Consider the following 11,461-nt stretch of genomic DNA (forward strand, 5'->3'; position numbering starts at 1 on the left):
TTTAACATTATATTTTTGAAATTCCAAACTCTACTCTAGATTTTTAATTTATGCTTTTTTGTATTTGATATCAAATTTGTACCTGTATTTTCTTTATAATTTTTGGACATTGTTTTTGTTTGTTTGTTTTCTCTCTTTATGTTTCTTCTTCTTTTTTTTAACATTGTATTTTTGAAATTCCAAACTCTACTCTAGATTTTTAATTTTTGCTTCTTGGTATTAGTTATCAATTTTGTACCTGTATTTTCTTTATAATTTTCGTGATCTTGTTTGTTTTTCTTTGTTCGTTTTTTCTCTCTTTCTTTTCCTTCTTCTTTTCTTTAACATCATATTTTTGAAATTCCAAACTCTACTCTAGATTTTTAATTTTTGGTTTTATGTATTTGTTACCAATTTTGTACCTTTAAGAACCCAATCTTCAGGACCCATTTTTCACTAGGGAGCGAGATTACTGGCTTGACTGCTCTCTCTCCCTTTGGACTCTCTTTTTTCTCCACCAGGTCGCCTGTGTCTCCTCCCTAACCCTTCTCTACTCTACCCAACTCTGTGAGTTTATGTGTGTTCCAGATGGTGGAGAACACTTAGGGAACTGATTACTGGCTGGATCTGTCTCCCTCCTTTTCATTCCCCCCTTTTATCCCTCTGGCCACCTCTGTCTCCTTCTTCCTTCTTCTCTTCTCTGTATAACTCCGTGAACATCTCTGAGTGGTCCAGTTGTGGAGTGCACATAAGGAAGTGACTACTGGCTACCCCACTCTCTCCACTATTGATTCCACCTCATCTCATTTGGGTCACCTCTAACTCCCTCCTCCCTCTTCTCTTCTCCATGTAACGCTGTGAACCTCTCTGAGTGACCTCACAGTAGAGAAACTTTTCATCTTTAACGTAGATGTTTTATCAATGGTGCTGTATAGAAGGAGAAGTTTTGAAACTACTGTAAAAATAAGACCGATAACTGGAATCAGGAGGCTTAAGTCCAAACCCTGACTCCAGGGAACTCCTGACTCCAAGGAACATTAATTGACAGGAGCTCATCAAACGCCTCGATACCGATACTGAAACCAAGGGCCACACAAGGGCCAACAAGTTCCAGGGCAAGACATACCAAGCAAATTCTCCAGCAACAAAGGAGCACAGCCCTGAGCTTCAAGATACAAGCTGCCCAAAGTCACCCCAAAACCATAGACATCTCATAACTCATTACTGGACATTTCATTGCACTCCAGAGAGAAGAAATACAGCTCCACCCACCAGAACACCGACACAAGCTTCCCTAACCAGGAAACCTTGACAAGCCACCTGTACAAACCCACACACAGCGAGGAAAAGCCACAATAAAGAGAACACCACAAACTGCCAGAATATAGAAAGGACACCCCAAAATCAGCAATTTAAACAAGATGAAGAGACAGAGGAATACCCAGCAGATAAAGGAACAGGATAAATGCCCACCAAACCAAACAAAACAGGAAGAGATAGGGAATCTACCTGATAAAGAATTCTGAATAATGATAGTGAAATTGATCCAAAATCTTGAAATTAAAATGGAATCACAGATAAACAGCCTGGAGACAAGGATTGAGAAGATGCAAGAAAGGTTTAACAAGGACCTAGAAGAAATAAAAAGAGTCAATATATAATGAATAATGCAATAAATGAAATTAAAAACACTCTGGAGGCAACAAATAGTAGAATAACAGAGGCAGAAGATAGGATTAGTGAATTAGAAGATAGAATGGTAGAAATAAATGAATCAGAGAGGACAAAAGAAAAATGAATTAAAAGAAATGAGGACAATCTCAGAGACCTCCAGGACAATATTAAACGCTACAACATTCGAATCATAGGGGTTCCAGAAGAAGAAGACAAAAAGAAAGACCATGAGAAAATACTTGAGGAGATAATAGTTGAAAACTTCCCTAAAATGGGGAAGGAAATAATCACCCAAGTCCAAGAAACCCAGAGAGTCCCAAACAGGATAAACCCAAGGTGAAACACCCCAAGACACATATTAATCAAATTAACAAAGATCAAACACAAAGAACAAATATTAAAAGCAGCAAGGGAAAAACAACAAATAACACAGAAGGGAATTCCCATAAGGATAACAGCTGATCTTTCAATAGAAACTCTTCAAGCCAGGAGGGAATGGCAAGACATACTTAAAATGATGAAAGAAAATAACCTACAGCCCAGATTATTGTACCCAGCAAGGATTTCATTCAAGTATGAAGAAGAAATCAAAAGCTTTTCAGACAAGCAAAAGCTGAGAGAATTCTGCATCACCAAACCAGCTCTCCAACAAATACTAAAGGATATTCTCTAGACAGGAAACACAAAAACGGTGTATAAGTTCGAACCCAAAACAATAAAGTAAATGGCAACGGGATCATACTTATCAGTAATTACCTTAAATGTAAATGGGTTGAATGCCCAAACCGAAAGACAAAGACTGGCTGAATGGATACAAAAACAAGACCCCTACATATGTTGTCTACAAGAGACCCACCTCAAAACAGGGGACACATACAGACTGAAAGTGAAGGGCTGGAAAAAGATTTTACATGCAAATAGGGACCAAAAGAAAGCAGGAGTAGCAATACTCATATCAGATAAAATAGACTTTAAAACAAAGGCTGTGAAAAGAGACAAAGATGGTCACTACATAGTGATCAAAGGATCAATCCAAGAAGAAGATATAACAATAATAAATATATATGCACCCAACACGGGAGCACCGCAGTATGTAAGACAAATGCTAACAAGTATGAAAGGAGAAATTAACAATAACACAATAATAGTGGGAGACTTTAATACCCCACTCACACCTATGGATAGATCAACTAACCAGAAAATTAACAAGGAAACACAAACTTTAAATGATACAATAGACCAGTTAGACCTAATTGATATCTATAGGACATTTCATCCCAAAACAATGAATTTCACCTTTTTCTCAAGCGCACATGGAACCTTCTCCAGGATAGATCACATCCTGGGCCATAAAGCTAGCCTTGGTAAATTTAAAAAAATAGAAATCATTCCAAGCATCTTTTCTGACCATAATGCAGTAAGATTAGATCTCAATTACAGGAGAAAAACGATTAAAAATTCCAACATATGGAGGCTGAACAACACGCTGCTGAATAACCAACACATCACAGAAGAAATCAAAAAAGAAATCAAAATTTGCATAGAAACGAATGAAAATGAAAACACAACAACCCAAAACCTGTGGGACACGGTAAAAGCAGTCCTAAGGGGAAAGTTCATAGCAATACAGGCACACCTCAAGAAACAAGAAAAAAGTCAAATAAATAACCTAACCCTACACCTAAAGCAACTAGAAAAGGAAGAAATTAAGAACCCCAGGGTTAGTAGAAGGAAAGAAATCTTAAAAATTAGAGCAGAAATAAATGCAAAAGAAACAAAAGAGACCATAGCAAAAATCAACAAAACCAAAAGCTGGTTCTTTGAAAGGATAAATAAAATTGACAAACCATTAGCCAGACTCATCAAGAAACAAAGGGAGAAAATTCAAATCAATAAAATTAGAAACGAAAATGGAGAGATCACAACAGACAACACAGAAATACAAAGGATCATAAGAGACTACTATCAACAATTATATGCCAATAAAATGGACAACGTGGAAGAAATGGACAAATTCTTAGAAAAGTACAACTTTCCAAAGCTGGACCAGGAAGAAATAGAAAATCTTAACAGACCCATCACAAGCACGGAAATTGAAATTGTAATCAAAAATTTCCAGCAAACAAAAGCCCAGGTCCAGATGGCTTCACAGCTGAATTCTACCAAAAATTTAGAGAAGAGCTAACGCCTATCCTGCTCAAACTCTTCCAGAAAATTGCAGAGGAAGGTAAACTTCCAAACTCATTCTATGAGGCCACCATCACCCTAATACCAAAACCTGACAAAGATCCCACAATAAAAGAAAACTACAGGCCAATATCACTGATGAACATAGATGCAAAAATCCTTAACAAAATTCTAGCAATCAGAATCCAACAACACATTAAAAAGATCATACACCATGACCAAGTGGGCTTTATCCCAGGGATGCAGGGATTCTTCAATATCCACAAATCAATCAATGTAATACACCACATTAACAAATTGAAAAATAAAAACCATATGACTATCTCAATAGATGCAGAGAAAGCCTTTGACAAAATTCAACACCCATTTATGATAAAAACTCTCCAGAAATCAGGAATAGAAGGAACATACCTCAACATAATAAAAGCTATATATGACAAACCCACAGCAAACATTATCCTCAATGGTGAAAAATTGAAAGCATTTCCTCTAAAGTCAGGAACAAGACAAGGGTGCCCACTTTCACCATTACTATTCAACATAGTTTTGGAAGTTTTGGCCATAGCAATCAGAGCAGAAAAAGAAATAAAAGGAATCCAAATTGGAAAAGAAGAAGTAAAACTCTCACTATTTGCAGATGACATGATCCTCTACATAGAAAACCCTAAAGACTCCACCAGAAAATTACTAGAACTAATCAATGACTATAGTAAAGTTGCAGGATATAAAATCAACACACAGAAATCCCTTGCATTCCTATACACTAATAATGAGAAAACAGAAGGAGAAATTAAGGAAACAATTCCATTCACCATTGCAATGGAAAGAATAAAAATACTTAGGAATATATCTACCTAAAGAAACTAAAGACCTATATATAGAAAACTATAAAACACTGGTGAAAGAAATCAAAGAGGACACTAATAGATGGAGAAATATACCATGTTCATGGATTGGAAGAATCAATAGAGTGAAAATGAGTATACTACCCAAAGCAATTTATAGATTCAATGCAATCCCTATCAAGCTACCAACGGTATTCTTCACAGAGCTAGAACAAATAATTTCACAATTTGTATGGAAATACAAAAAACCTCGAATAGCCAAAGCGATCTTGAGAAAGAAGAATGCAACTGGAGGAATCAACCTACCTGACTTCAGGCTCTACTACAAAGCCACAGTCATCAAGACAGTATGGTACTGGCACAAAGACAGAAATATAGATCAATGGAACAAAATAGAAAGCCCAGAGATAAATCCACGCACATATGGACACCTTATCTTTGACAAAGGAGGCAAGAATATACAATGGATTAAAGACAATCTCTTTAACAAGTGGTGCTGGGAAAACTGGTCAACCACTTGTAAAAGAATGAAACTAGAACACTTTCTAACACCATACACAAAAATAAACTCAAAATGGATTAAAGATCTAAACATAAGACCAGAAACTATAAAACTCCTAGAGGAGAACATAGGCAAAACATTCTCTGACATACATCACAGCAGGATCCTCTATGACCCACCTCCCAGAATATCGGAAATAAAAGCAAAAATAAACAAATGGGACCTAATTAACCTTGAAAGCTTCTGCACATCAAAGGAAACTATCAGCAAAGTGAAAAGACAGCCTTCAGAATGGGAGAAAATAATAGCAAATGAAGCAACCGACAAACAACTAATCTCAAAAATATACAAGCAACTCCTACAGCTCAACTCCAGAAAAATAAATGACCCAATCAAAAAATGGGCCAAAGAACTAAATAGACATTTCTCCAAAAAGACATACAGATGGCTAACAAACACATGAAAAGATGCTCAACATCACTCATTATCAGAGAAATGCAAATCAAGACCACTCTGAGGTACCATTTCACCCCAGTCAGAATGGCTGCGATTCAAAAGTCTACAAATAATAAATGTTGGAGAGGGTGTGGAGAAAAGGGAACCCTCTTACACTGTTGGTGGGAATGCAAACTAGTACAGCCACTATGGAGAACAGTGTGGAGATTCCTTAAAAAACTGGAAATAAAACTGCCTTATGATCCAGCAATCCCACTGCTGGGCATACACACTGAGGAAACCAGAAGGGAAAGAGACACGTGTACCCCAATGTTCATCGCAGCACTGTTTATAATAGCCAGGACATGGAAGCAACCTAGATGTCCATCAGCAGATGAATGGATAAGAAAGCTGTGGTACATATACACAATGGAGTATTACTCAGCCATTAAAAAGAATACATTTGAATCAGTTCTAATGAGGTGGATGAAACTGGAGCCTGTTATACAGAGTGAAGTAAGCCAGAAGGAAAAACACCAATACAGTATACTAACGCATATATATGGAATTTAGAAAGATGATAACAATAACCCTGTGTACAAGACAGCAAAAGAGACACTGATGTATGGAACAGTCTTATGGACTCTGTGGGAGAGGGAGAGGGTGGGAAGATTTGGGAGAATGGCATTGAAACATGCAAAATGTCATGTATGAAATGAGATGCCAGTCCAGGTTCAATGCACGATACTGGATGCTTGGGGCTAGTGCACTGGGACGACCCAGAGGGATGGTATGGGGAGGGAGGAGGGAGAAGGGTTCAGGAAGGGGAGCACATGTATACCTGTGATGGATTCATTTTGATATTTAGCAAAACTAATACAATTATGTAAAGTTTAAAAATAAAATAAAATTTAAAAAAAAAATAAATCAATGAAAAGTGGTTTTGATTTCTTACTTTTTCATTGAAACACTCAAAACATGTCTTCGAATTTCTATTAAAATGAAATATTTGAATTGAATCAAATCCCCCATTCCTATTTTTTAAATAAATGGTGGGTTTATAACTATATATGTTCCTGCATTATCAAAACATTTCTGATAGAAGAGAACTTTTTTCACTTAGAGGATGAAAATCAAATCCTGCTTATAACATTACACATGTGATGACTTGAGTGTTCTTTGCCATATGCTAACTCCTTTATCCATATATTTCTAATCTTTTTTCTCCTCCATTTCCTGTATATTTTCAGTGCCAAGCACCTTCAGACACATTTTTACCATAACACAACATCTGGTACTTCACTCTGGGTTGAAATGCTGAGTGATATGACACTATGGATAGAAGGCACATTCCTGGAAGTCATTCCTGCATCAGGACAACTACCAATAACTTAACTATACTCAAAAGCAACTGTGAACAACATAAATCCAAACACTATCATCCTACCAAACTCAGTCTATCCCCAACTCAACTTTGCCTTAGATCTAAAATTATCCACTGACATTTCAACAGTACACATCACAAGGGGAAACTGAGCTGAGGAAGTCATAGAGGAGAGAGACAGAAGTCACAACAGATTAAATAAAATAAAATTTAAAAAAAAAAAAGAAGAAGAAGTTACGGAACTTTCCTGGTGGTCCAATGGCTAAGACTCTGCATTTCCAATGCAGACCCGGGTTCAATCTCTGGTCAGAGAACTAGATCCCACATGCTGCAACTAAGACAGGGTACAGCCAAATCAGTAAATATTAAGAAAAGAAGTTACAACAGATTGCAGTTAAAATATATCACTATGCAATTTTTGTAAAAATATATGACCAGAGGAACACAATTGCTAGAATTTTCTGGCCCTTTTAAGGAGTCCATGCAAGTGAATGGTAAGCATCACAGTAAATCTACCTCCAAGTTTAAGCTTCACAGGTATCTTCCTCTAAGTAGACACTGTAGTTATACTAGTTGCACAAGATAAGGAAACAAAACTCAGAGATGTTGAACAACTTTCCCTAGGTAACACAGCTACAGAATAACACACTTGAGCTTTCAACACTAGAGCCCGTATTTTTATTCTGTACAGGATTAATTCTCCCTCTGATAATGTGAGTTTAGAGAAAGTAGGAAGATGGGAACAGACAAGGAAGGGAGCTCTCTGGCAGTCCAGTGGTTAGGATTCTGTGTTTTCACTGCCCTGGCACTGGTTCGATCCAGATTTAGTATGTTTTCTCTGGGCAGGGATAGAAATTCACCTTTCTTGTCTTGCCTCAGAGTTATACCAACTCTAGCAGTGTGCCATCACTTAATCCCCAGGCATCTTGATCATCCCACCATCCTATAGGACACCACATGACCCATTATATTCATGAGACTATGCTGACAGCACCTGGAAAGAAGCAGATGGTAGGCATGGTAGATATACATTCACATCAGAGGGCAGGAGATAAGTCCCACCAAATGCAGAGACGTGTCACTCAATGAAGATTGTCTGGGGATGTCAAGTGTTAGTCCCTTGGTCGTGTCTGACTCTTTGTGACCCCGTGGAGCATAGCCCACCAGTCTCTTCTGTCCATGGGGCTTCTTCAGGCAAGAATACTGGGGTGGGTTGCCATTTCTTCCTCCAGGGGGTCTTCCCAATCCAGGGACTGAACCCAGGTCTTCCTGATTCTTTACTGTCTGAGCCACCAGGGAAGCCACTGTGGGAATGTCAAGACATCTCCTCAAATATTAAGCACAAGCTGCCTTACCTTTTTCTCTCTACAGTAAGAAAAAGACCTCCTGAGGATCTTGGATTGGGGAAAAAACACATAATTCATACGGATGTGCTGCTTCAAACTACTTAGCAGATATCTTACAATCAGAGCATGAAAAGGCTCTCTAGCTGGTCCAGGCCTCAGTTCTGCCATTTGGACCTTCTGAACTACTCAGCAGACCCTAAGAAGCTCCGTGGCAGTGGCACTGGATCCTGTGGTAAGTCCAAGAGGCAAACCCACATTTGAGAACTAAATCCAGGTTTTGAGAACCAAGGCTTGCCCTTTGGAGCAAAGAATTATCTTATTGCAAAATAGTTCTCAGGCTCCTTATAGGCAAAAGTATATACTAAACACCTGACCACTGATCAACAAGTGACTATTGAACTGCATGCTCAGAATAGATTGGATGTAATTGTCATCCAAGACAAGGAACCTCTCAGAAACTTAGACAAAACAGCTAAATGTACTGTGGTATCTTGAAAGAGATAAAAGTATATTAGGCAAAAACTAGAGAAATCTGAATAAAGTGTCAATCTTAGGTAATAATAATGTATCAGTATTGGTTCACTAATTCTGACAAATATATCATACTAATTTAAGATGTTAAAAATACAGGTAACCAGATTTGGAGTATATGAGAATCATGTATATTATTTAGCTCCATCCTGACTCTTAGTCCATTTCCTTGCCCTGGAAATTCGACTGCTCTCAACTGGACCATAAAACAACAAAAACTCTCTTAGAGGGCATTTGGCAATAAGTTTTGAAAACTCAAAAAATGTGCCTATATTTTGACTTAGAAATTCTATTTCTAGAAGTTTATGATCAGAAGAATATAAAAGTACACAAGTATAATGACATCTATTCAGCAATCAGTTCAGTTCAGTTCAGTTCAGTTGCTCAGTCGTGTCCGGCTCTTAGCGGCCCCATGGACTGCGGCACGCCAGGCTTCCCTGTCCATCACTAACTCCCGGAGTTTACTCAAACTCATGTCCGTTGAGTCAATGATGCCATCCAATCATCTCATCCTCTGTCATCCCCTTCTCCTCTCGCCTTCAATTTTTCACAGCATCAGGGTCTTTTCAAATGAGTCAGCTCTTCGCATCAGGCGGCCAAAGTATTGGAGTTTCAGCTTCAACATCAGTCCTTCCAGTGAATATTCAGGACTGATTTCCTTTAGGATGAACTGGTTGGATCTCCTTGCAGTCCAAGGGACTCTCAAGAGTCTTCTCCAACACCACAGTTCAAAAGCATCAATTCTTCGGTGATGAGCTTTCTTTATAACAAAAATATTAAAACTATTCTCTGCCCTGTTTCCACCCAAGTCAGACCTCCCACCTGGAGTAAAAGCGTTCATGTAGAAGCAGAGGCAACTGACAAGAAAGAGAAAGGTTTGCAGTGAGGAGTCTGAGAGGAAGAAAAGCACTGTCTCCAGAAATCGTAGCCCCAGGAGGGGGCCCTAAGCCTCTGGAAAGACCAAAAGTGCTCAAACATGGCACGAGATGGGCACAGTCACCTTCACTCCTCAGCCTCCACCCAATGCATGTCTCTCCAGCTTTGTACCTAAGAAAAAGTCAGATTAGGGCCAAAAGAACAGGCTGCAGAAGCCAAGCTCTGAGCAACATTGCACTCGAGCTGGGCAGGCTAGGGACCCCGACACACCACTCAGAGCCGGGGCTTCGTCCTCACTCTTCCTTGAAAGTCTCCAAGGATCAGGCCCTCCAACAATGGAAGAGGGTCAAGGACTCCAGAGGTATTTCTTCACGAGCCGCCTCATTGCCCCTGTGACCTCCTTGTTCCTCAGAGTGTAGACGAAAGGGTTGAACATGGGAGTGACAACCGCGTAGAAGAGGGCAAGGATCTGGTCCCTGGTCTGGGAGGAGCCTGCCCCCAGCCTCATGTAGGCAACGATCCCCGTCCCAAAAAAGAGCATGACCACAAATAGGTGGGAGGAACAGGTAGAGAAGACTTTTCGACGTCCCTGGGATGTCGCGACCCCCAGGATGGTGACAAGAATACAGGCATAGGACACTATGATCAGTGAGAAGGGTGTCAGGATAAAGGCTACGGTGACGACAAGATTGCCCACTTCACCCCAAAAGGTGCTGGCGCTGGCCAGACTCAGCACAGGAAGGATGTCACACAGGAAGTGATGGATGATGTTGGTACCGTGGAAGGGCAAAGTAAAGACGAGGATGGAGTAAGTGGTGCTGGTGATGATGCCCGTGAGGTAGCAGGCACCCACCAGACACACACAGGCTCCCGGGTTCAGCAGGGTGCTATAATGCAGCGGCCGGCAGATGGCAGCATAGCGGTCATAGGCCATGGCAGTGAGCAGGCCACATTCAGTGATGCCAAACAGTGAGAAGAAATACATCTGGGTAAAGCAGCTGGCTCGCAGGATGGTGGGGCAGGAGGAGAGGAGGTCGGCCAGCATCCTGGGGACCACAGTCATGGTGTAGAGTATCTCCAACCCGGAGAAGTGGCGCAGGAAGAAGTACATGGGCACGTGCAGGGCAGCGTCGGCCAGGGTGAGGAGGATGATCAGCAAGTTGCCCAGCAGGGTGACCAGGTAGACCAGAAGCACCCCCCAGAACAGAGGGCCCCAGAGGGAACCGTAACCTGAGAACCCCAGCAAAACAAATTCAGTCACTGCTGTGCCATTGCCACCTCTCGTGTCCCCAAGGCCAGACTGGAAGGGGGAGTGAAGGGGGCAGCCTGGCAACAACAGAGGCTCCAGCTGCAGCAGGGAAGGCATGTGGATAGGTCCACAAGACCCTTCCAGGGGTCAGGAGTGGATATATCAGCACCTGGATGGCTGACATTGCCCTCAGGACAGAAGGACAGAAACCAGGGGAGTTGAGGGTGATAGCAGTCCCTCCTTGAGGCTGGAACTGGAAAGACACAGAGGATTGGCTCCACTTACCAAGTTCTGGGTTCTGGGAGCAAAGAGATGGGACAGAGAGAACATCTCCCCTTTGGGAAAGCAGTGGAGGATATGGGCAGAAAGCAGGGTGCACAGACAGAATAAATAAAGCTGGCAGAAGGAGACTGGCAGAAAAATGAATCCAGCAGGAGGCAGGGCTGGAGTGAG

At 40.6% G+C, this 11,461-nt stretch overlaps 1 protein-coding gene across 1 annotated transcript; it reads right to left on the minus strand.

Annotated features, from left to right (window-relative positions):
* Positions 1-10,105: 10,105 nt before the first annotated feature.
* On the minus strand, positions 10,106-11,125 carry LOC102283908 (olfactory receptor 10P22). Its single transcript, XM_070369957.1, has one exon. It carries the CDS (start codon positions 11,123-11,125, stop codon positions 10,106-10,108), a length of 1,020 nt encoding a protein of 339 aa, XP_070226058.1.
* Positions 11,126-11,461: the final 336 nt, after the last annotated feature.

Source organism: Bos mutus, chromosome 5, assembly GCF_027580195.1.
Source record: "Bos mutus isolate GX-2022 chromosome 5, NWIPB_WYAK_1.1, whole genome shotgun sequence".
Classification (NCBI taxonomy): Eukaryota; Metazoa; Chordata; class Mammalia; order Artiodactyla; family Bovidae; genus Bos; species Bos mutus.

What these genes read in the sequence shown, in the direction of transcription:
- LOC102283908 (XM_070369957.1), bottom strand. Translation starts at nt 11,125, where the DNA reads ATGCCTTCCCTGCTGCAGCTGGAGCCTCTGTTGTTGCCAGGCTGCCCC.